Source organism: Ruditapes philippinarum, unplaced genomic scaffold (assembly GCF_026571515.1).
Source record: "Ruditapes philippinarum isolate M1 unplaced genomic scaffold, ASM2657151v2 ctg538_1_1_1_1, whole genome shotgun sequence".
NCBI classification, from domain to species: domain Eukaryota; kingdom Metazoa; phylum Mollusca; class Bivalvia; order Venerida; family Veneridae; genus Ruditapes; species Ruditapes philippinarum.
Window position 1 is genome coordinate 375,715 of NW_026867197.1, and position 27,762 is coordinate 403,476.

The window sequence follows — 27,762 nt, forward strand, 5'->3', positions numbered from 1 at the left end:
GCGGATGTGAAATGAGGGTGTCATAGGGACACGTGCCATGAGAACTTCTTTCTTCTCATCCACTATCACTTTCTTTGTAGTCAGTGCACTTAGGTCACAGTGACAGTAACTAACATTGACTTCCAAATTTGTATGAATTAATGAATATATTCCATAGATGATGTATAGAACAGAACCATTGGACTAAATTATCTTTGTCAAGACATTATACACTCCTTCCAAAATTTTAAAAACTGGACCATCGTGAGACACGATTGACATCATTTGTACCGATAATAAGATCCAATTAGGAAAATTAAAAAAAATCAATAAAATTTCGCTTGTCTTTAAATAGGATGAAACGACTGGTGAATTTGTAGGCATGTGCTCATAGTAAAAGAAATACGGATAACCAATGATTTACAGGAGTTACCTATACCCATGAATATATGTATCTATTTGTGATACTACTGATTACATTTACAACAATATTCTAGAAAACACAATTTACCAGAATTCTACAAAATATATTTTTACCAGCATCTCTGAGAAAAAGATGTTACCACATTTCTCACAACACCAGTAAAATATATCCCAGAGAACATGTTTCACAGATATTTTGAAAATATTCAACATCTGTTACAGATTTCCTATAGAAACATTCGCTAATATAAAAACTCATTTGTTAAAAATTTCTTAAAGATATCCTAGAGATGTTTATTTACAGATTTCTTAGAAACATTTGATCAAGATATATCAGAGAAACAGTTGATATGTCTTACAGAACAGAACATTCATTAGAGATATCCTAGGATAAAAAAGAAATGTTGAAGATATCTCAATGAAGATTTTTTAAAGATATCCCAGAGAAACTTTTGTTTAAGATGTTCAACAGATATCACAAACCTATTCAATGTAAAAGGGAGATAACAAAGGTGGGGTTAAATTTAACATTTTAGAAATACCGATAATTTAATACATAATAACATCCCTTTGGTAACTATTAATTATGTATGGCTGGTTAGATGTGTTATGATTATAACAAAATAAGAGGAAGCTTCTGCCTTTCACAGCTAATTTGTATAAAGAATTGAGATTTCATCATTGTTTCTTTAAAGGATTTCAGTACCAAAAGACCACGTGTTAACTGGCAATACAAGGTGGTGTAGAAATATCAGTTGTTTCATTTAGAATATGGATCAGTTTCACCATTTCTCTGAAAAATTAAACTACTGCCAGACTTCTAGAGTGAGTCACCAATAATATAATCTTGAAGAGGCTACTATAAATAATCATATCACACAGGCACCGCCGTCAGACCATCCGGTTAGCTCAATATGTAGAGCATTGTACTGTGACCTGGTTATACTTGGTTTGATTCCAATATAGTGAAGGTCACTTTCGTTGTGGCTGATCATGAAATCTTTTCTATGGTCATTTTTGGCATATACAGAAGTTATAAGTCCCTTGCAAAAGTGAATGTAATTTGTACTGATAAATTGCTAGACACCAAAAACAGCACAATTGAAAACATTACAAGAGCCTGTTATGGACATTCTCAATCAACAAAAACAAAATTTAGTAATACTTCAATGCACAGAAAATATGCCTTTAATGTCATCTATACATTGCCATTTGAGTTGAATAAAACATGACAACTGATTAAAAATATCTTATATATTGTTCTTTTGTATAATATAGTGTACTACATTTACATCATTGAAAACAAATACATATTATTTTCTCAACAGAAAAATCACAGAATTTAAATAAATTTTCCAATTAAAATACATTGCATGATAAACTAATTTCTGGATACAATAACTTTCCAGGTATTAAAAATCTAATATAAGAATATCAATAATAAATATTTTACATGGATGGATGTGTTATTTTTAACTGTAACCATTTGACTGCTGGCAATAACAGATTTTACTTGTGCGACCAGTGCAGACCATGGGAAACGATTTTTGTACCAAATAGTTGGTACGAAAATGAGATGGGTATACTTTTCTTGTTTGCAAGTAGATGGTACCCAGAGTGTGACTGGTTTACCAGTCTACTTCACAAAGTGAAAGAACAGAGAGTGTGACTGGTTTACTCGTCTAGTTCACAAAGTCATGGAACAGAGAGTGGGACTGGTTTACCAGTTTAGTTCACATAGTGATGGAACAAAGAGTGGGACAGATATACCAGTCAGGAAAGTAGTGAGAGGGTAAATCAGTCAACAGTATAAACTCTAGTAGTACTGCATGGATGTACAAACTCACTCGGGTATACACAAATCTATTTATAGCAGCAGGTTTTTCTATGATTGTTCTTGTACAAGAGCACCAGCATTTTCAACTAAATTCACAAAAAAATGGTTTAATTACACCAAACAGATCAATTTAACTACATGTTACATATCACGCCAAGTACAAAATATCACAAACGAAAAATAAACATCAAGATGGCTATATAATGCTCACCTGATTACATATATCTTCACTGCCTTGTGCAAAAGTTCTTAAATTATCTAAAATCAATGCTGATTCATTAATTTGAGCATGAACTATTTTCTATCAAGAAAAAACCTTCCCTAGTCTAATTCTGATTCATTAATTTGAGCATGATCTATTTTCTATCAAGAAAAACCTTCCCTAGTCTAATTTAGTATTGTCTATGAGGTTATTAGTTTCTTTGACATTCACTGACCAGACCTGGGGTAATCATTTATCGCAATCATTGATTTTGTAATTGATTACATGATTACACTGTAATCATCATGTAATTGATTATCTTGCCCAAAAATTGATTAAATTAATTGTAATTAATCAATTACAGCTTAAATTCAGTCAGTAATTATGATTACATTTTGATTGACATTGATTACTTTCAGATTTAACAGGAAACTATTTAAATTCAACTTTAAGTTTACATGATACAGTTTAACTTTTGTTAAAAATCTTCAATTAAGACCACCATTGGGCCTTGACCAAAGTGATTATCTTATCATTGCATACATACTTTATGGCCATTTTAAGTCATTTTGTATGAATAAACAATATGTATCTTTACCTACAAATACAACATAAAAACACTATAAAAGTATTTAATCTGATGACTCGTGATGAGAGGAATGCATATTTCTGAAGAAATTTAACATTATCTCCTCTTTAGTCTGATTTTAATATAATTCAATTCTTCACAAAATAAATGTGCTGAAAGCAACATTAAACCACTCTAAAATTTACTTTTTGACCTTATTTCATACAATAACCCAATAATAACTATTTTTCACACCTTGTGAAATCAAGTGTCATGTAAAAGAGGATTCAACCAGATCATAACAACAAGTTAAAGATCTAGACAGGTGTTGACTTTAATATCAGTTGCAAATTAAGAATAAAACAGAAATTTGGACTGAATCTGGTGGTCTTGTAAGTGGATAAGCGGGTGGTCTTAATGCTGGATCATGTGACCATTGACATAAAGAACCTTTTAAAAATGGTCTTAATAGTTGGATGGTCTTATTTCTGCCCAGGGTGATCTAAAGTAGGAATTCTACTTTACATTGAATGTAACCAATTATCAATCAATTACTTGCTTAAAGTAATTGTAATTTAATTGATTACAGAGGCAAGTCTGAGTAATCAAACTTAATCAATTACAACAAAACCTAAAAGTAATTTTAATTCAATCAATTACTGATCAATATAATCATCCCCAGGTCTGTCACTGACCCTTGCAACGATTTCTTATCATAAACTGTCAAAGAACCAATCCAATATTGGCCTTGAAACAATTTTTACCCCAATCCAATACCCTTTACTGGCCTTGTTGAACAATTTTAAGGAATTTGATAATGTGGCCCCTACTGTAAATTTGTTAGATCACCTATGTAATTCTTAATAATAACATACAGCGTAAGTTTGACATGTGTAAAATATCAAAACACAATCAACATATCAAATTATTTGAAAGAAAAATGGTCAAAGTTATTCTAATTTTTATTTTGTTTGTGATTGTTACCAAAACAATTGAACACTGACTTATTTAAAATATAAAAAATCTGTGAGAAATCAGGGTCTTTCAAATATTTGTAAGACCCGTGATAAATAGAAGATGATTACAGAAGGTATTAACTGGTAATGGTCATAATTTGTAATGTTACTTTAACTAAAAAAAAAATAAGTGTTCAATAATACTTTGTTTACAGACAGTCAGCAATCCTTAAAGCTAAGCACTTTGTGCTCTAGTGAGCAAACAACAACAATAACAACAACAAAAAGCAACATAAAAAATCTCAAGCAGTTAATTATTTTACTGCATATTGTCAATGGTAATTGATAATAAATCTTTTAACTTTAAACTATTCACAATCACCCCTACATTATTATGGTCCTAAACTTTTGTGAAAGCAGTTTATGAGGTCTGTAATGAACTTGTTTCATTGGTAAGTTTAAAATTCAAATTTTGAACTTCAACCAATCAGATGCCATGGTTCATTACAAACTCTAATCTAATGCAACTAACTGTGTATCTATATGGTAATGAAGTTGAGTTGCAAATTATAATGAATAAGTATTTTATGAACCAATCAAACAACCTCACATTAAATATTTGGTTACCTAGACAAATAAAAAAAACCCAAATCTCCCCACTGGTCAAAATCAAATCATAAACAAGAGCTGTAACTAGGACAACACGCTTAACTTTTGATATAATTCTCAATGCTTGGTAGTGAAACAAGAACCTTAATAATGTAGAAATATAAGGTTCAAAAATAGCCATAATCCTGTCAAAATCCATGTAAGTGTTATTGGCCTTGGACAGTGACCTATTATGATCTGAAATAAGTATGTGATGTTTCAACCCATTCCCTTCAGTAATTTTGGAGATACCAACATGCACTCAAAATTTAAGTATGGTGCCGATGCCTAGGTGAGTACAACTTACACCTCGTCTATCTTTCCAATAGTCAAGTTAAAAATAGGACAAGAATAAACCAATTTTGTAAAACAATTTGAAGACTGTTCTCTCTCAAGTTTTGTAGCCTTTGACACATCTTACAAGCCTTTAACTCCATGTATCACAAGTTAATGATTAGATCTATCTTTTCCTGAGGATTCAATTTAGTACATGAAAATTTTAATAATGTTAGAAATCAAACAAGACTTTTCAAAGAGGTATTTGTATGTAAATCCTGACCAAATATATTGCAGACGACCCTTCTTCAACAAGTTAAAACCAATAGAATGAAGATATTATACAATCATTTAAACAAAAACAAAATTATATCAGATTAAAAATCTGCTTGTTCCTATATGTTACAGTAAGTTTCAGGCAGTAACTTGCTTGAAACAATTATACACAAGTATGTCTGCTAATGAACAAGATTTTATATGTCATCTGCTTAGGAAAAATATTTTATGTCTTCTGCAACATTGTAATGTTTTACATGTTGTGTTCTACAGAAATAACGAATGTCGTCTGCTTAGGGACATATTCTTCATACTGAACATTATTTCATGTTTGATTGGTTGGTTTTCCAGTCACACCAAACACTGTAAATGTCATACGGCGAATTTCCAGCTTCACTGGTGGTGGACGATGCAAGATGTCCCTCTAAGTATTATTTCAGGCACGACCAGGCACTGGTGTTCTGTAAGCTAGCTAATGGTAATGTACATTATATGATAATGTATGTCATCCTCTATGAACTGAAGTTTTTCACGGCTTATCTGCTACTGAGTATATTTTCCATTTGTTGACTGCAACATGATGTTTTAACAAGATTTATTATGGTACATTATTTGACAAAAATCGTCTGCATTTAAGACATTATTACTTTTGATTTGTTGTCTGCATTCTGGAGAACATTTAACACTGCTTTAAAAATATTTCCCAAATATTTCATAACAAGGACTGTATATTCAAAACACGTACATGACATTTTTGTAAAAGAAATCCTAGAGATTTTTTTGTAGAAAACTCATTAACAAGGTTTTGTAATGTTCACTGGATTCTGGGTTTCTGATTCCATGCCTTTCATTCGGATAAATCTGTAATGAAAAGAACGTTTAGCTTTTAAATTAGAACAATTAACGTATAAGAAATGGTAAGTATGACAGATGGCAGTAAACAACAGAAACTATACACATGTATGAAAGTAAATAATGGAAGAACAGGGCTTCCATTAAGTTTCAAAATTGGGATGTCAGTGACTGCAAAATCTCTGATATTGGAAGTAACGTTTTATAGGTAAAGAAGGAAAAGTATTGTATTTTGGAAGTTACAAGCCAAAATCAGTAGTAAATGACTCTTCAACTTCTATTAATGGTAGTCCTGAAAGAACATAAAATTAGAGAGAAAGAAACATCATATTGTTGTTTTCTGTTGACAGTCAAAAAATTATACACTCTAAACAAAACCTTCCTCGGGCAGTTTGTATACAAGAAGAGTAATTATATATTTTTAACAGACATATAAAATGTTTTGTGTTACAATATGGATGACTTACATATATCTTTACTGTGACTAATATATTGTCTTACTGGCTATCACTGGCATTAGTGTGCCCTCTATAACCTCATTCATGCAATATCTTTAAATCAAAATCTTGCACCTAAATAAAACCACAGCTTTTACTTAAGATTCAGACTTTTCTGACACCTTGAATTCAGCCTATGTAAAACTACAGACTAGGTTAACCATACTTCAGACCACACAAATTATGCCTAGGAAGAACTTCAGACTTGGGTTAACCATACTTCAGACCACATAAATTATGCCTAGGAAGAACTTCAGACTTGGGTTAACCAGACTTCAGACCACACAAATTATGCCTAGGAAGAACTTCAGACTTGGGTTAACCAGACTTCAGACCACACAAATTATGCCTAGAAAGAACTACAGACTTGGGTTAACCAGACTTCAGACAACACAAATTATGCCTAGGAAGAACTACAGACTTGGGTTAACCAGACTTCAGACGACACAAATTATGCCTTAGAAAAACTACAGACTTGGGTTAACCAGACAACACAAATTATGCCTAGGAAGAACTACAGACTTGTGTTAACCAGACTTCAGACGACACAAATTATGCCTAGGAAGAACTACAGACTTGGGTTAACCAGACTTCAGACATCTTGATTTCAGCCTATATAGAACTACAGACAAGGTGAACTAAAATTTAGACTTCAGACACCTTGAATTCAGCCTATGTAGAAGTACAGACTAGGTGAACCAGACTTCAGACAATCTGAATTAACCAACATATATAGTAATTGACTTACCTGAATTTGATGAGGTTTGCAGGCTTTGATCAAGGCATTAACTAATATACAACTGTGTTGAAAATGTACATTCTCGTCTATCAAACCATGAATTATCAACAAACGGTTCTCTCTGAAATATCAAGAAACAATACTTGCTAGATTTGTCTATCTTTCCCAAATATGTTTAACCTACTGAATTTCTGAAATAGACTATCAGAATCTTACACTGGCTGACAGTACAGACCGGAATATCTAGCACGAGGGTAACTGTTTATTGCGGTAACAAGGCTCTGCTGAGTTTCTGCTAAAAACAGTTACCCGAGAGCTCTGTTCCGACAGCCAGTGTTTGGTTCTTTTTCTTGCATATTACAGATCAATTATTTCAGAACAGAAATAAGGAAATCAGATTATCTCATTACACATTTTTTTTTTATAGAAGCGTATGAAATTACAACTTCATTCATAATGGTAAAATGAAATCATCCTAAGAACGAAATTCATTCATAAAAGGTGCGCGGCAATGACCTCATTTAAAAGAACGCGACTTGTCTTACATGGGGGTGTAAGACAGTGTTTACTAGCACTGGTGTAAACTGTAGATAATCCTGTCTGATATGCAAGAATTATCATGCTATCAACTGTTCTTTATCAATTTTGTGTAAACATGAAAATCGGTCAGGTAAATGATTATTTCTACTAGGATTATAGATAAATCTTTTAAAGCAGCACACCTCCAGATTCATGCTAATTCATGAAATTTTTGAAAAAGTATTTAACAGTATAATATTGTAAAGTAACCAAAAGAATGCAATTTACACATTATTAATGGCACTTACAATCTATGTTAATTACTATAAAGAGGTCAATATATGCCATAATAGTCCTTACTGTGTTTGTAATGCAGTAGAAATAAAGTTTTAAATATTTAAAAATTCAGACATTAATCACACATAACATTTTAATCTTTACTAGAATTTTGAACCTTTATACCTTTCCTAAAATCTTAGTACATTTTTCTCAGGTTTGATTTTATCGAAATATATGGCGTGCAGTTTTAATGCTAAAAATGGTAATGATTTCTGCAATCATATCAGACTCATACATGTGACAAATGAAATGGGCCAAATCTGGATTTTCAGCTGGATTTTGAGGCTCAAAACTGGATTTTTTTATCGACTCGAATTTCAATGCGTGTTTGGCACATTTGGTTCAAAGAATCTATATAACCCTCAAAATCATTAAATGATTATACTTTTTATGATTTTTTTGTTGATCAATATTAATTTATTTCACCAAAAAAAAAATAAATAGATAAATAAATAAGTGTTGTCATACAGGCTATTTCTAAAACAGTCACACTTTCACATTTCATTATTTTCAGTTTGAAGAATTATGTCTTTTCAGTCATTCAATAATTTAACACAAGCTATTTGAAAACGTGCAACAACTATTCATGAACATAAGACTATGACAGTTAAATAACGTAACATAAGTCATAAGTAGAACACTCAAAATAAATGCAAGAATCGTTCCGTTAATTAAATCCACATTTTTGCCTCGATGATTGTGTAATTCCTAAACAAAACAAAAAATTACCAACTCACTAAAAATAGGTTAATTAGACATCTGAAACAGGTTTTGAATGATCCACTTTAAATGATTCTGCTCACCTTTTATCTTTATCAGTGCGGCACTAATCAAAGAAAATCAAAGGTTGAGCCGAATTCATACATGTAAATTTACAGGGTAGTTTTGATGACGTAGCGTGTAATACCCATATATGGCACAAAAACACAATTCTTTTTCACCCCCACAAGGGATACAGGGATACAAGGGTTACATAAGGTTACAGTGGGATACAGTGAAAAAAAGAATTGTGTTTTTAGGACATATCTAGTAATACCTACTGCCAAATTACAAGAGGTCAATTGACTGACACACAACACGTGATAAGTTAAACATGTAAGAATAACTTTGGGTATTGGAACTGTTTATTACGTCACCTTGCTGTCAATTAGCGACTCAACATTTAATCCGCTATAATTTAGGATATGGACAGATAACAATCAATGCCCGGAGGGACGGTTTACATTTTAGATACACTACTGTAACAGGTGTTGTGTTTGATTTTTTATGTTGATTTTTTTTTAAATATCGGGAATTCAAGCTGTAATATCGGGAATCGGGATCAGTGTTGAAATATCGGGATTTTTTAAAATCCCGCCGGGATGTCACATGTATGCAGACTCTATATATGAAGTACAGGCATAACTATCATCTCTACTTTAAACCTCTACCATATATTTGTGTAATACCTGTAATTGAAACTTTTTTTCTTTAAATTGAAAGGGATTAGATTCCTTTTTATTTTCTCATCTGGTTGGGTTTTTATGTCATTAAGGCCATCTGGCATCTTTCCCACTTAACTGGTGGTGTAAGAAATAAGGAACATCTTGTCAGGCATGAGCAGTTACCTGAGTAGAACCAACAACCTTCCATAAACAAGCTGGATAGCTTCCTCACATGATACAATCAAGGTCCTGGCGGGATTCAAACCCAATGCTGTAAGGATCAAGTTGTTTATTGTTGGTGACCTTTACTTAGACACTTCTAAATTACAGATAATAAGACAAAACTTACTCATTGGGGAAACTATCTATGTAATTGAGAACATTTCCTTGCTGATATCCATATGTATTGTTCTCAGGGACGTCCATATATCTCTCCGTGTAGCCTGTATCATATAGATGCCAATCAACTACAGGGGCACCAGCTATTGCAACCTTTAATAAACATATATAACAAACTATCAATACATCTCGTATGCTGAGAGTGAGACAATAAAATAAAGCAACATTATTTATACAAAAACAGATTCTGTGGAGTATTAGTTTGTTTGTTTTGTGGGTTTTAAATCACATCAACACTTTTAAAAGTCATTTGGCCACTTTACAGCTTTATCGGTAAGGTGAAGACCTTATTGTCCCAAACATAATTTCAGACTTGAGCAGGGACACCCGAGTAGAACCACTGACATTCCACAAGTTAGCTAGATAGCTTCCTCAAAAATAAGAATCGGAAGTCCCTGTCAGGATAATGAACCCTTGGTGGTGTGACACAATTGGTTCAAAGACATCGACCTTAACCACTTAGCCATGGACACCCATTCTAAGTGTATTTTGTTGTTATTTCTTTAAATTCTTATTTACTAAATGTTCTATTTTCTTTCAAATTTTCATTTACAATAAAACCTATCTGTTGTCATTTGTAGTCAACCAATTTTCCAACTTCCCAGTCATAAAAGAAATGGCATTATTATCCATTATGAAATAAAAACTCAATAACTACATTACCTTAAATATGTCAGGACGTTGAGCAAGGCCCATCAATGATAGATAACCACCTATAAAACAAGTAAAACATTTATAATCATAAAATATTACAGTCTGTAATCTGTACCTATTATTTACATTATTACACAATTTAAAGGCATATATCCTAGGTTAACATATAAACATAAAGCAGCCTGAAAACCACATTACAAAATTAACTAACACTTGTCATGATGTTAGAATATTTTTACCTTTCCATACACCTTTAATGTGGATTATTAATAACCTAGCAGTAAACTGAATTAAGTCTATTAAATGAAATAGTTAATTTTAGACGTTCATTTTAATTATTTTGAATTTAGTAAATTATCTGTAATGTCCTCATACCAATAAAAGGGAGATAACTAAAACAGATTGTTAATAGTTATTCCAAATTTTACAGAGATGTACCGTGACCTACCTGAGGCCTATACCTTTAGTGTTAAAAATGCCAGTTGGTCCCTTACTAACATTGAATAGTTCGATAAGAAGTTACTTTTTCCGAAAAGCTTATATTTACTATACGGATGCAAATGGCGTGTTTTCAATAAGGGGAGGTAACTAATTTAATACCAACCATATGACCAGCCATGTATTGCTATCCTGTTCTCATCTATAAAATCTACCATGGACATTAAATTTTGTAAACCTTCAACTTGATCCTCAATCTCTGTGGTGCCCTGAAAAAAAACATGATGATCAACATTAATAATCAATTTAAACAAAAGTGAGGTATGTCATATGTAACTTTACTGATTTACTAGTTTTAACTACCGTAATATCATTTCTTTGTGCCTTTTATAACTTAACTGCATGCTTAGGATGAAGTAATCTTGACCTTAAATAAACTGTATATCAATATGATACTATGAAAACGTCGGTGGTTCTACTCAGGTACACGTTCGTGCCTGAAATAATGCACGGAAGGGCACCTGAGGTCTTCCTCCACCAGTAAAAGCTGGAACGTCGTGATATGACCTATACTGTGTCGATGTGACGTAAAACCCAAAACAAACAAACAAAAATACTATGAGAATAAAATGTTATATAAAAATATCAGTTTTCATAGTTTGTTTCTGAAATATGGGTACCTGTAATCTGCAAGAAAAAGAATCAAACACTGTCTGTCCAAACAAGCAGGATTACATAGCTCTCTGGTATCTGATAAGTAGAAACTCGCAGAGCCATGTTACTGCTGTAAACAGTTTTTCCAAAGCCAGTGCAGCCAGTGCAGCCAGTGAAAGATTCTTTTTAAACATACTTCCTTAACCACATTTAAGCTTTCTTCAAAAGAGTGCTTCATTAAAGTATGGTATAACTCCATAGAAGAAAAAATCTTGTTCTGCCATTTTCTAAACATTTCAGAGCTCAGTGTCAGAATTCAAGTCTGTCAATGATGTGTAACTTTCAAATATGTCCAAAGAAACAGGATTTTGCTGTCTAAATAAGTAACCAGACTTTTGCTGATACTGCTTTTAAGTTTCATGCCTTGGCACCAAAATTTTGCTATCAAATAACTTACCAGTCTATTTTTGATATGGCTTTCAAATTTCAGTCCTCTACACCAGGACCCTCTCCCATCAATCAGAACAACAGCATAGCCCTGAGATGCTAGCGTATGTAATCTCAAAAACCTATAAATAGCACAGAAAGAAATTAATGCATAATGATATACATGTATTGACTACTTTTTCATACAGTGTCTTTTCTTTTAAGTTTTTAAAAACTACAACAATTAAAAGGTTGAATGGCAAAATTCTTGTTCATTGGTGGATATTGTGTCATTAAAAAAAACAAGGACAACATTGTCGCAAAATACACCCGTCACAAAAGGTTTTGACAGAGATGTAGGCATTATAGATATGCATATAGGAGATATGCTCTGGGAAATATCCGGGAAAATATCTGGATATTTATCATTTCATTAAAATCCCCAGATGAATGAAGAGGTTCGGTTCCCAAAAAGCTTTTTCTCAATGCCCTCTAAGTGTCGTAATAAAAAATTTGGGAAAAATGGTGAAAACCCTATTGTTTTAAAACCCTACAAAACTTATTAACAAGAAATTTTGAATAAAAACGTTTCCCACTTACAAAAACCCCCTTTAAAAGAGTTTGACCCCAGCTTTTAACATGTGGGCCACCGTAAACGGAACAATACAGTGGGATTTTTAAAAACCGGGGTTTGGGAAAAGTTGTGGGGGTTTATAATACTTTTCCGTACATGGTAAAACCCCGTTTTAAACTTTTGAAAGTTAAAACAGTTCCGGGGGGATTGGTATTCAGAACGGGTTTTGGGCCAAAAACAAAAACCCAAAAAGGGGGGAACTTAAAAAAAATCATTGATTTTGACATCCCAATTTTGATTTTTGCTTTAAAATAAACAAAAAATTTTATTTAACGGGGAAAAATTGGGGTTTCAATTTAGAAAAATCCCAATGTTTATTATATTTAGTAATAAAATTTTTTTTTTTGGAAAAATTTTCCCCTTTTTTTTTTAAAGGGTGGAATTTCCCTTTTTAATGTTTTGTTTCTTTGACTGAAGATATGATCAAAATACCTCCAGATGACAGCCATTCCAGCTGATTTCAGTATATCTCTGTAATAACTTTATCAAAAGAATTGCATAAAACTTACGTGATGAAGGCATTAGAACTCCAATAGGCTGTGTTCTCACATTGTTGTCTATGTGGGTAATCTGATATAGCGTGGACATTGGTGTAACTTTAGCAGAACTATACACTGACACAAACAGTGATCGTTCCTTGTTGAATGAGACACTATGAGAATACCCTAGCTCCGTTAATCTGACTGGCTCGCTGGTTTTGTCATATGAGGTTACATATCTGAAATATAGCTTTATTTGTTTATCCTGGTTTTTTAAGCTGACTTTAACACAATATTTTTTCATATCTTGGCTGGCGGTCAATCCACCTGAAGGGTTTTCTGGATAACTCAATACAAATACAAGACTAGTAATACAAAATGAGTTCTAAATCAGTGGCGAGTGACAAATGAATATTTGATTCAATGTCCGAGGTCAATCATCACAGAGGAGTTTTGTATGACCTGCGGAATAAACCTGTGACCCCTGGTTTACTTGCCTACTGAACTAAACAGGTAGACTTGGAAATACAGATGACAGACAAATGTAGGCATATGAAGTTTCATATAATTCTGCATGTTTGAAAATTTGATTTTCATTGGATAATTCAATATTGAAATAATAAGCTTGAACTGTCAACAATATAGAGTCTGGAAAGACTGCAAAAATGACACACCAAAACCATTTATACCCAGCTATATAATTTAAAATATCTTTTTATGAAATAAAAAAAAATGAAAATTTTTTAAAAATTTCCCTTTATAATTTAAGTAGGGTTTGGGCAGTTTGCCGAAAACATTTTTTTCAGAGATCCCTGGGGGAAACTTTAAATTGGCCTGCCTATATTTAAACAAATAAATTTTTCTAATGGCGTACCCTTTAAATTTCGAAATAAAGTAAAAAAAGTGAGGGCTTTCATAACCCATATCTAAAAATAGAATTTTTAAAAATCAATGTTACAAATTTGATTTTTAAAAAATAAAATTTTTCAGTAAACGTTGTACTCAAATTTCGCCCTTTTCCGGGGATTTATAAACATCATTTATTGACTTTTGCACATTTAAACCTATTTCCCCAAAAGGAAAATTTTTTTTGGTATCTTTACTTTAAAAAACGGGAGGTATTCGAGTGAAGAAATTTAAAATGTACATGTTTTTTGATATATGAAAAGCTTTAAAAACCCCTTTTAAAAAATTTAATTTAAATTTAAATTTAAATTAAAAAATTGATTTCGGGAGTAGTAAAATTCCCCACCCATTTAAGAAGAAAGACATATGGTGCTTTCCAAACATTATAAATTTTCTCTAAGTGTATTACCCCAGGGAAAGAGTTTTCCATCTTTATTTGAAAAAGAATCAGTGACCTTTTAAAGGTAGCTTGGGCAAATTATTTTAATTTTGGGTTCAAAATTTAAGTCTACTAACATGTTAAACTATGTCATGAGAAAAAATTCTAACCCAAAGGGGTCAAACCTTCGACCCCCTGTAATTAAAATTTTTATGCTTTCCGTATTGAAAAAAAAAGATCCTGTTTGTTGAAATTGAGATTGTATACCACACTCAAGTGAAATTATATATATAATATAATTATGCTTATAAAACAATTTTCAAACATCGAAGAATATGTAAAATATGTACTGCAAATATTTGTACATATTGTATATAAATATAATCATTAAAATATATGCATTCATTTCTTATTGAGACATTTGACTTAGACTTTATAGAAAATAATTTTTTTATTACTTCCCTTTATTTACATGAAATGTTAAATTCAGTAATATCTTTATAAATCATGCTTTTTGGAACTTACAAAATTGATAAATCTTAATTTATGATATAAAATCATAAAAAATTGTGTTACAGGACCTTAACAGACGGATATCATTAACATCCGCTAACTGAAATATGAGAATATTTTTGAAAGCGTTTTTATTCCTGTCTCAAAACATATGCTGTTATGAGAAGCTTCAAACGTTATATTACCTGTCATATGTAATGCTTTTAAACAGTTTATGACAGACAAGGCAGTTCAGTTTGGTAAATGTAAGAATTTTCTTTAAGTATCTACCTCTTTAGGAGAGACTTCCCACTCTCCTGATGTTATTGCAGTTACTGTTGAACATTCACACTTCAATACATCTGTAATGATAAAAGAGATAAATCATATAGGTTATTACAAAAATTAACAGTTATATACATAACACCTTCTCATACTCCCCTTCTATTCTTTGACAAAATTTTAATCTTTAGTTAAAGAAAGGTTGGCAAATCTATTTTTATCATCAATGACCTTGACCCCATCTGAAGCCCAACTTAAAGAGTACAGGTTCACAGAAGGAACCAACATACAAAATATCTAAAATATTAATAAGTGAAGGTCTAAACTAAAGCTCAGATTTATATTCAGTCATAAGAAATGATTGAATTCCGAGGCAGAGCTCCGGAAAAAAAAAGTATAGAAATTCTCCTACCATCATGCAACTCTGATTGTCCTAGCTCTTGCTGTGTGGTTAACTTTGATGATATTTTGTACAGATGTCGGTACCCTGAACTTTCCGACATCCAAATAAAATTAATCTCGTTTTGTGAATCACTGGGTAGGAAGTGTAATACATCATGTACCTGCAACAGAATTTGTAATTTACTTTTTATGAAACCATACACATCTTAATTTTAGCAAATAAACAAATGTTGAAACATATTATTCGTGCACTAGTCATTTGTAACGTTGGCCACCCTACAGCAAGGGAAGTGTAGTTGATAATGGCAGAAATGTGAGGTATGTGAGGTTTTTTATATGCCTTTTTATGTTCCATTTAAAATGTTTTTCATTAAAAATGTAATTTCAGTTAGTATTAGAACAATTAGATACAGTAGAACTTCAGTAAGTCAAAGTTGGAGGGACTTGCGTAAAAACTTCGACACATCGGGACTTCGACTCATGAATCGGTCTGAATTTCATAACAAAATTTCAACCTGTGACTAGCCCTAAGTTAGTAAGAATCTATAACGTAACCTTTTCATGTTTTCTTTCATTCTTAATCTGATATTTTTACATTATAGAATGGGATAAATATACATTGTTAAGTAACTTTTCAGGGTAATGATTTGGACTACCTGTTGACGTATACAATGAAGTTACAAAAGGTGTAACAACCAAACGGGGGCAATAACTTAACCAGCTTAATAGTAAATATTTCGCGTGTGATTATCACGCGACACCGGTCACGGAAGCACTCAAAATGATAGTTCTTTACTGTTTACATTAACTTTCAAATTACCACTATGGGCAATTAAAGTAGTAACTATTTAAGCATTTTTTCACACATTTAAACGCTACAAAGGACTTGTTTGAACACTTCGTCTGTGTAATTAAACACCTGTCACTAAAGTTGATCGGGAAATCGTCTTCGTGGCCAGAAAAGGTGTTGAAAAATGTCTGAGATCGAACGTGTCAAAATAATCGAAGGACTTCGACTTATTTGTGGTAAATTGTTCTAGATTTATTCTAATACGGACCATGAAAAAACTTCGACATATCGAAAAATTCGACACATAAAATCTCGACTCATAAATAGGTTTTTATAAGGAATATAATTATAAGGGAAAAAATCGGGACTTTCATTTTACTTCGACATTTGAGAAAATCGAAGTTCGACTCATAGAAGTTCTACTGTATGTCATGGTTCAATTTGTGAATCTTCAACTCTGGATCAAATCCTCATCTGGCTGGCAATAAACAGACATAATTAATGTGCTAAATTTTCCCAAATTATAAGGCATAGGCTGTTCCCGTGAAAATTTAACAAATCACTACTGAAAGTGATACATCAATCAACTTGAGTCGATAAGAAAGTAAAGAGATATCCATCTGCTCAGCTCATTAAAATAGCATCAGATTCGTTATTAGGGGTTGTTGTTTCAATTTTCGGGCAAGGCTGAAAAGCTCAATGACGGTTGATCTTAGAAACTGAGTCTAGGTTCATTTGCCTCTCACTGCTGATTCAGAAATAATTTTGGGTTAGTAGATGGCTGGCCACTTATGCAGATATTGATAATTACTTGTTAGTTTTCCAGGACAGGCAGTTAGGTGGATCAACTGATAAAATATGACCATAATCAAGTGTTAAAATTAGCGTTAAAACCAAACAAAGAAAGTAAAGTAAACTTACATTGACCCATATTTCTGATGTGTCTTCATGTATCAAATGTATATTGGGATATTTCTCAGATTGCCTTGCCTCCATATCTACATCATCAGTTGCCTTGGTTACGACAAAACATTGTGAAGGTATCAGTGCCAGTGTTAGATTTGTCTGTTTCCTATTCAGCAGTTGACAATGGACGCTGCACAAAATAAACATCACTGTTTTCAGTTATATTTTATAATTTTTGGTGAATCTTGGTGAAATCGAAAATCATTTACCAGAAATACCCGAATGGAGTTTTGCATTGACCATATAAAACACAAAAGATGACAGGATGTTTTAAGAATTTATTTTGATTTTTTTTCTTCTCCAGTTTCTATGATAATGTATCAGACCAAAATCACACGATAATTTAGTCAAAATCTACCTTCCAGTCTTTGGGAGATGTTGTTGAAAAACTAAAGAGTAACCCATATGGTGTAAATGCTCTTATGTTAAGAGCAACAACTATCAAACTCTGTTAAGAGTAGGTCATTGCTTTCTTGAGAAAGAAACTTAACATCCATTGCTTAGTATTGCTAGGATCTGATTCCTACATGATTTTCTAACACAATCCTACTAAAGAAGTAAATTCTTATAAACTAAAGATAAAGGAGTTGTAACATATGAAATACAGAAAAAGCCTCTGTTTTATATCAAGTTTACTATGATGTAGGTTTACTTACTATTTAGCATCTGGGGTCCAGCCCGCTCTAAGCAAATATTCCATGGACGGAAACAGTGAAGATAATGACTCGTATAAACATTTGCATAACACTGACTCATTAAACTGTAAGACAAAAAAAACATTCTTGTAACATACATGAAATATACTGATTTTTAAAGCATACATCAATCATTTATCATTAAAAAGGGTTAACGCACGTTTTTTCGTGTTATAACGTCTGCAGAGTCCCGAGGAACGGTTGGTGCCCGAGCCCGGTAGGGCGAGGGCTCCAACAGTTCCGAGGGACTTTGCAGACTTTATAACACGAAATAAACGTGCGTTGACGCTATTATAGCATAAAATTTTCAAACAGATTCGTGATGTATAGTTTATACAAAACACAATTACATTAAATTCTTGTGCTTGGACAGTATTTATCCAATTCTATGTTTTACGTATGCGTTTCATTTTTCCGGGGCCAACAACTTGGAAAATTCTAGGAACCGAACGAAATTTTGAATTTTAATTGATTTAACAAAGCTTGGTCTTTGGAGATTTATTATCTCAAGAAAAAAAAACCGTTACATTACTCTACCCTCTACCCAAGACAAAACATGACCCTCAGAAATTCTTAGAGTGATTTCAGATTGACGGTAGAAAAAAGATCAGTGACAGTGACATCAGAATCGTTTTTTTTTTCAAGCAAACAAGTTTATAAAAAAATCAGGCACTAAGCATTATTCTCTCAAAGAAATATAAAGAGCATTTATCAACATTAACATAAATAAAAAACATTTTCTCATATGAATTTTGTGTTATCTAGTTTTGTAAGTTAATCGGAGTGTTAAACTGAATGACAGGTAGATTCTACTGTATTTGTTTACATTGACAACTGTCCGTTTCTAAGAAAGGGCGACAACCAAGATTAGCACCGATGTCTATACGCCGTTTTCCGGCATAGTTACTGGAATATGCGACTGAGGCCCTCGAATCAATAAATTTCAATATAACAAGAGCGCATGACTCTTCGGCAAACAGGCCAAATCGTCATTTTTTGTTTGTTTGTCTACGGGGCCCTGTATGTATTGCGCATAGGTGAAACCGGGCTATAACAAGAGCGCGTGACTATGTTAACACATGGTTTTGGTCCCGTTATAACATGGGCAAAAGAGGGAAAAATAGCCGATTTTATGCTATAATATTGAATATATCAAATTATTTTGCCTCCATATTGGTGTTCTCCCTTGCTTTGGTTACAATAAAAGATTATCTAGGCATCAATGCAAGTGTTAGATTCGCCTGTTTTCTATTCAACATCAGTTTCATAGAGGATATTGAATTTTATAGGCTAGAATAATACCAACTTAATCGCTAAGTTCAATTAAAATTTAAAAACGACACTATTTGATTGTAATATTCTATTAATCACAAACCAAGAATTAAAATAGTGTGACTTACTGCTATGTTTGTATACCGCAAATATGTTGTCATGTCAAAACATATGCATGTCCATACAGTATGTACTATAAACAATGTCACACAAACTACACAGGTATGTACTAACATACATTTCAACATCCATGGACCAAAAAATATATACAGTCGAGACTGCCTAAGCGACCCCCTGATTTAAACGACTCCCTGTCTTATCCGACCTTGTTTCAGTACTCCCAACGTATTTTCCTATATAAATGGTCTGAATTAAACGACTCCCTGTCATATGTGACAAGCGACCCTAATTGTCTGGTCCCAATGCAATGTTTTGTCTGATTTAAACGACTTTCACACCTTTTAATTGTCCGTTAATCAGATAAAGATTACCTATTATAACACCCAGAGGGCCAAAATAATCAAGTCCAATTATAATCCAGCATTGTAGCAAACAAAGTCTACACACCTGTATCTCAATTACACAGTTAGCATGTAGATACATGCAGGTACCAAGTGACGTAGCGTCGGTTCATGGGAAGCATGATGTAATCGATGTGTGTGTAATGTACTGAGTAAACTGGGTTAAGACTTGTGTTAGATTTTTTTTTAATTATAGAGTGCTCACGGAAGATTTTTTAGGCAACATTTTTTTTAATTTACCTTACTATGGCTGCATAATTAATACGGAAAAAAATATTGATACCAAATCAGAAAAAGCTTTGGATATGGATATGTTTACAGTAAAGATCCTGTAACACCATTTTTTCACGGTTTTATTTCATAAATATGATGCTCAAATTAAGATTTGTCAATATTGTAAGTTCAAATAAGCATAATTTAGAAAGATATCACCCAATTTAACATTTCATGTAAATAAAGGCCATTAAAGGGAGGTAATTAGAACATTATTTTCTATAAATTTTAAGTCAAATTTTCCAATAAGAAATCAATGCATGTAATTTATTGATTAAATATAATGTGCGCAAATATTTGCAATAAACATTTTACATATTTTTTGATGTTTAAAAATGGTTTTATTTGCATAATTAGATCCATATATATTTTTTGCAAGCTACGTGAACACAGTAACAATATCAATCACAAAACATACAGGTTCTGTAAGTCACATTGGTATATAGACAGATAGATGATATTGAGACTGTATTTAGAGACTCCCTGTCATATGCGACCTTTTTCTGAAGATCCCTTGGAAAGTCACATATGACAGTCTCGACTGTATCATAATTTTTGTTCATTGACAATTTACATTGAAAATTGTGAAAGTTATATCTTTTTTTTTTTAATATCTCAAACTTCATTAAATGTAAATACCTTATTTTTATCATTAAGCGAGAATTCAATGATTTTCAGGCAACTTCTGGCGTTAGTTTTTCCAGGCCGTGGGTATCTGTACTGGTCAACGCCCTCCATTGGTGAATGAAGCTAAAATAAATTCAATCATACCATTTAGCTATGTATTGTAACATATGTTCATAATATATCTCTGCTAAAATACATGTATTTTGCTTGTTTTGTTTGTTCGTTTGTTTCATTTTACGCCTTTTCCCAACAGTATTTCAGTCATATAGGCTGATAGTTCCCTAACCATCGTTCCTGGAGTGTTACACCAGTACTAGACTACCTTCCTCCGTGCTAAACTACCACAGCATCTCGTCATTCATTACTGACAGAGAAATAAAAAGTGCCTTAAAACAAGATTGCATTTGTAAAAAATGCTATGCCACCGCATAAATACAACACTAAAATAGTAATGTAGGAACACATTTTTTTTGTTTTGACCCAAGGGCTTTAATTTGAATAATCTTGCTACAGGTTCACTACACAATGTTTACTGCAAAATGTCTCACCTCTAGCCTTTGTCAATTCGAGAAGGTGATTTTTTAAAGTTTTTACTATATACATGTAAGGAAAACCTATGACCCAGGGGCAGGGCTAGTTTTGACACTAGAGGCAAAATTTGAACAACTTTGGTTGAGTACCTTTAGATGATATCATATACCAAATATCAAAGCTCTAAGCCTTGTACCTTCAGACAATAAGATTTTTTAATTTTTTACTATATGTACATAGTGAAAATCAATGACCCCCGGGGGTGGGGCCAATTTTGACCCAAGGGCTTTAATTTGTTCAATCTTGCTAGAGGTTCACTACACAATGTTTCATGCAAAATATCTAATCTCTAGCCTTTGTCAATTTAGAGAGGATGATTTTTTAAGTTTTTACTATATATATAAGGGAAACCTATGACCCCCTGGGCAAAGATAATTTTGACACTAGAGGCAAAATTTGAACAACTTTGGTAGAGTACCTATAGATAATAACACATATCAAATATCAAACCTCTAAGCCTGGTACCTTCAGACAAGAAGGTATTTTAAGTTTTTAATATATGTACATAAATGTATTGTGAAAATCAATGACCCCCGGGGCGGGGCCGATTTGGACCCCAGGGATATAATTTGAACAATCTTGGTAGAGGTCTACCATACAATGCCTTATGCAAAATATCTAAACTCTAGGCCTTTTGGGTCTTTACAAGAAGATTTTTTAAATTTATTCTTATTATTCCTTTTGGTTGCCATGGCAACCAGAATTCTGCATGGAATGAAATTCTTTGAACAACTTTGGAAGGCCTTCACCCAAGGAACAATCCTGCCAAGTTTGATTGAAATTGAACTAGTGGTTTTTCACAAGAAGATTTTTTAAGTTCACTATATAATCTTTATAACACACACACAAACAAACACACACGCCACCGCATCGCAGATGCTGCGGTGGCATAAAAAAACTGTTTAATGTTATTTCTTGTGGCACAATTAACCCAGCATTAATCTTAATACCTGGTAGAGTACACTAATACATTTATAATCTTTAAAACATTATATAGCCATAAAAATATTATACAATTATTGACTAGTTGGCCAGTGAATATGATGTGATATCCACCGACAGAATGACAAAAATATATACTGCTGTTGAAAATCACATCTTTTCAATGGCTCATTAATCAATAATTGTTTTAGTATATGAATGCATATGATTTTTAAAGAATCACAAAAAGTAAAGCATTAATAAGGAATTACAAAACAGCAAATTTCTACTGTTTTTCAAGGAAGCTCAGGAAAATGTCAAAATGACATATATGTCATAAAAAGACAAAAAAAAAAAATAAAAAAAATAAAAAAAAATTGTCATTTGTTATGTTATAAACGCCAATTTTTTCTGAAGAAGACTAAACGTCGAAAGCTTAAGAAAAGCGTTTGTTTTTATTGAACTGATTATATAAAAAGACAACATCAGACGTTCAACAGTTTCGCGAACACTGCACAAACAAAATTTATTAAAGTATATACTTTTAATCACTGTGCAATATTTAATTATTATAGTGAAATAACAATATTTGAATTGAGAAATATGCCATGAAGAACAAAACAGTGACAAATTGATATGCACAGGCATAGATATCAACCCAAGATGTATGGTAGTTAAATGCGAGTCTCAATCTATTTTTAGACCAGGAAAATCCAATTCAGCCAGAGAATATGACACTTCACCCAATGATTATGATTTACATTTTTTTCTGTCAACTACTGTTTGGACCAATCAGATATTTTAGATCATATAATAAAAATATATATATATATATAGCTATAATATGAATAATACCGATATAATATCAACATCTGATTCGTCAACCTCCTCAAACAAGATCCTGTATGTTTTATTCTCTGTTGATTGATTGTTCACCGGGTTCCCACCAATAACCAGTGTAACGGTCAAATTCTTCTTGTACAACAAAAGATGGCACTCCGGAACTGTATGGGTCTTCTTTAGGGGTTTCCTGAACCTTGTGAGTAAACAGATTCTATTTTAAAATGAGATTATATGTCAATGATAATAAATTATTTCTATGATTAAATTTCTTTTTATGAATTTAATTTCTACATGTAGGTATAACCAATAATTAAGGAAGCCTTACTTTTATGATCACATGACCAAACCTTTGAATACCCAAACTTAAAAATAAAAATATATGTAAATAAATATTCATAAATCAATGTGAAACTTTGAAATATTTTACACAAGTGACAAACTATGACAGAGTTTTCATATATCAATGACCAAAAATATACAAAGTTACTTACAAATTAAGAGAGAGATTTGTGCATATTTTTAACCAGTTATTAGCTATCTCTGTAAAAAGTAAGTGTCTTTCGGCTAGAATAAACACTGAATTCCTACACTTGACAACATTTGTACAATTCTGGACATTTTCATTAAAGTTAACTTTAAATTTGTAGGGGTTAAATTGCTGCTCTTACCTTTATTTGAGTGTGTCAGTCTCAAATTCCTGACCAGTTTTTGTATTCACTACCCACAAGTCATTGGAGTTAACAAAAGCTACAAGATCTGAGTTGTTCGGGCAGATCTGGGGATCCATTACGTGCTCCAACTACATTAGTTTTATAACTGGGTTTGGAAAAACTGGGGTCTGTTTTTTAAAAAAAAAGCACATAATACATGAAAGGATATCAGCAAAAAGTTTTAAATGTTCTTAAAAGTATAAATGTTTTAAATTATTTAAAAAACTAGGAAAAATTTTTATCCATTTACCCCTTTTAAACCCTTACCATTAAAAATTTTCTTTTAAATTTAAATTTTTCCCCTTCCCAAAAAAGCAAAACAAACGTTCATTACAAAAACCCAAAATAAGGGTTTTCGACCCGATGGTCCCAAACCCGCCTTGCCCTTTTGCGCCCGTTCCCATCAAAAACAATGCTGTTCCCCTTAAAAAATAAAATAACAAAGTAGAGAAAAAAAATAGCCAAAAAAGCATTGATTTCCCCAAAACAGAAAATTTTCCGGAAAGTGCAGGGTGGTCGGGTCTATCTGGGGCGCAAAAACCACTTTTTTGGTTTTTTCATACACCCGGGTCATTTTTAAAATTTTTTTGAATTTCAAAAAAAGGGTTTTTTTGGTTGGATTTTTGTCCAAACCAAAAGAAAAGATCAATAAAGGTGACTGTCCCGCTTTTACTTGGGTGGAGGGGTTTAAACCCCCAGTTTGCCCCCCTTTTGGGATTTTTTTAGGCATGTCAGGTACCTGAGTAAAAATTTATTTATGTTTTGTAGGGTAGCCCGCAAAAGCTTCCCAAGTTAAAGGGTTAATGGTCCCTGTCGAAAAATTCAACACCCCCAACAGTAGGGGCAAAATGGGTTTGGGAAATGAACGCCCCCAAACCCCTTTAATGGGCAGATGCTTTCTTTCCCAAAATTTAAAAACTGATGAAAGTGAAAAATGGTTTTAAAAATGGGAACTTAGGGATAAATTTAATTGCTGACAGGTAAATACAATTCATTCTATAGTGTTAAATATTCTGTATAATACATAATCATAGTTAGTGCATAGAATAAAGTTTGAGCTAAACTTAACTTCAAATGCTATTCATTTTCTTAAAAGAAATTTTAAATGTCAAAATTAAAATTGAATTCTTACCGCAAGATTTTCGTCAAAACAGCAAAACAGACTATTGCATGCTGGGAACACCAACTTTCCTTTATTTGTTAGCTCATATGATGTGATTCCGAATACCCCAAGCCTGAAAGTGAAGCAAACACTGGCTGTTAAAAACTGTAGGAATAATTAACACACTTTAGTGATTTGTATATTTAAACATATTTATGTTAACTTGATTGTGTGATAAAAGCTTAAAGCTTATTTAAACCAATCTGCTCTAAACTAAATTTCATATAAGTAAAAAACTAGTATCAGTGAAATATGAGAATAATAATATCTGTCATATTTTGCGGTTCGGATGGAATATCCATCCCGAGGTGACCCGCCCATGGGCGAGTGAGCGAGGGACGGATATTCCGATCCGAACCGCAAACATATGTCAGATATTTTTTTTGCTATTCTATCAAATTCCTTATATTTTTAAAATTTTTTTAAATTTTTTTCTTGAAATTTTTTATATTTAGCAAACCGTAACTACTTTCTTAGACAACACGTTGAATTACAAGACTTCATTCATAACGGTAAGTGAGATGACGTCATCACTACAACGTTCCATTGTACAGCAGCGAACTCATCTGGAAAACCCCCCATGCCAGAATGAATTTCCGGACCATGGGGAAAAACTCAACGGGAAACGCCAGTGGCCTGATATGCAAAAAAATGTTGTAAAACCTATTTAACCACGTTAACCATTGACCTTAAGGGGGAAAGTAAATTGTTTGCTCCCCCTTAAATGAATAACATCTTTTTTATATTATTTTATCTATTGTTAATACAAGACACACCTATACTTTAACTTTGGAGATTTTCTAAAACAATGCTGGATAGGCAGATAAAAGTCATTAAGTATTTTACCTTTTCCTTTCCCTCAGCAGTTGTTCTTCTTTCGACATTTGTACATTGTTGGACAAAGTAGATGAAAATGATTCTAATAGACTGCACCACTGTAACATTGGTGTAATGTTCATAGGAACTGATGGGACATTGACATACATCAGGGTTGATTCTCTCTGCTTTGGTGGGATGCCAAGAAAGTATAGTCTGAAAAAGAATGATGTCAAATAATAAAGGGTATATAAGATATTATTAGCTCTCCATGTTCGCCATCAGTTTCACTACTTGTAATAGGGTTGATAAACTAACAGCATGGATCCTGATCAGACTGCGCGGATGCACAGGCTGGTCTTTATCCATGTTGGTCGCAAACACATTACGTTGGTTTTGTCACGACGCGGCTCATATAATGTTCAAAGTATATTGTATAAACTCAACTGTTAAAATAACATTTAAACTTCATAAATAAAAACAAAGATTTTACCTTGTTATTGGACCATCCGGCGTTTCCTGTGTCCGGAACTGGAAATTTGAGGGCACTTTACTGGCTAGTGAGCTTACCATCTTTCTTGTATCCTTCACTATCAGTTTCATCTCCTCCCAGGTTTTATTTCCATCTTTGTTCTGTTCCCCAAAAAATGGTTCAGAGGCTCCGATGGGACTTTCCAACATTTCGGAAGCCATTTTTAGTTTCTTGGCTGGTCTCTCAATTTTTGCAGTGTTTAAATTCAGCTCCTTTGCATTAACTTTCATTTAAAGAAGATACAAGGGCTTAAAATAAGTTAAATGGTTCGATTATTATTGTTAAAAATAAGTTGACAACAAAATTATAACTTGTGAGAGTTATAGTTTATTACAAAACCATTGTTCACTTATGGTACTATTATAATTGAATATAAAACAAACGGGCCATGAGAACCTAAAATCCTCACCTGAAATAGTTAAAAACCCTCCATGACAAGGAAAAGTAATATAATGTAACTATAATCAAAAAGCCGAAATCTTAAGGTATCACAAATTCATAAATTTGTATTAAAATAGTCATGTGTAAAAACAATTACTGGGTTCTTCATTGTTAAATGGGAAAAAGCAGTTTTCAAAAAGATGTGTCAACCTTGTATGATAAGGAAAATCAAAATGAAACCCCCCCAAGGGTGGCATTTTACCAGGGCTTTTATTTGAACAAACTTTGTAGACATTCACTAGAAGATGTTTCATGCTTAATAACTATCTAAGCTCTAGCTCTTTTGTTTCTTCTTTTTAAATAAGATTTTTTCAGTTTTTACTTTATACATATGAGGAAAGTCAACAACCCCCAGTTTGGGTTCAAAGTAAGAGTTTACGGATGGACGCGCGGCAAATTGTGATCATAAAAGCTCACATTGTCTCTTTGTGACTGGTGAGCTAAAAATATATCAATGACAATCTTGACAGTCATTTCTAAAACAAGTTAACAGTAAACTGTTATCTAGAGTAAGACCTCAATTAGAGCTGTCATTGATTCAGTGCAAAGCATATCAACGATATATCGATATCAAGAAACTAAAATCAACGATACACCGATATATCGATAATATCCTATACTCACTTGTCTGTCTTTCATTTTCATACCTGTTTCAATGATTTCAGTCAAAAACATGTTCTGTACAGTGTCTTGTCCACTGCATGATTTTTTCTAGACAATATTTTTTGTTACCATTGCTATGAAATAATTCCACTATATAACAAAAGCATCACATTTGATATAAATAATTGTTTCTGCATATATTTTGGGTGAATTGTATAATTTCTAGACATTTAATTTATAAGTCAAAAGTATCGATTTTTTAAAATGTGTATCGATTATTGATCGACAAAAAAATATCAACGATACATCGATATTGTCG

At 32.5% G+C, this 27,762-nt stretch overlaps 1 protein-coding gene and 1 long non-coding RNA gene across 2 annotated transcripts; both read right to left on the reverse strand.

The window, feature by feature from the left end:
- Window positions 1–1,641: 1,641 nt before the first annotated feature.
- LOC132735229 (uncharacterized) lies at window positions 1,642–3,918 on the reverse strand. Its single transcript, XR_009626425.1, has 2 exons — window positions 2,617–3,918; window positions 1,642–2,555 (listed from the first exon to the last, which is right to left on the reverse strand). It is a non-coding gene; the product is annotated as an uncharacterized LOC132735229 (long non-coding RNA).
- Window positions 3,919–3,925: 7 nt separating this feature from the next.
- LOC132735251 (dipeptidyl peptidase 9-like) lies at window positions 3,926–26,602 on the reverse strand. The gene is given in 18 exon segments (XM_060722187.1): window positions 3,926–6,026; window positions 7,263–7,374; window positions 9,885–10,027; window positions 10,598–10,647; window positions 11,193–11,295; window positions 12,138–12,249; window positions 13,246–13,484; window positions 15,288–15,358; window positions 15,691–15,841; window positions 17,392–17,566; window positions 18,093–18,196; window positions 20,837–20,947; window positions 23,192–23,273; window positions 23,275–23,386; window positions 23,864–23,978; window positions 25,022–25,124; window positions 25,898–26,083; window positions 26,361–26,602. Coding segments are annotated over 18 exon segments (2,262 nt in total). The 5' UTR covers window positions 26,561–26,602; the 3' UTR covers window positions 3,926–5,933.
- Between the last annotated feature and the right edge of the window lie 1,160 nt (window positions 26,603–27,762).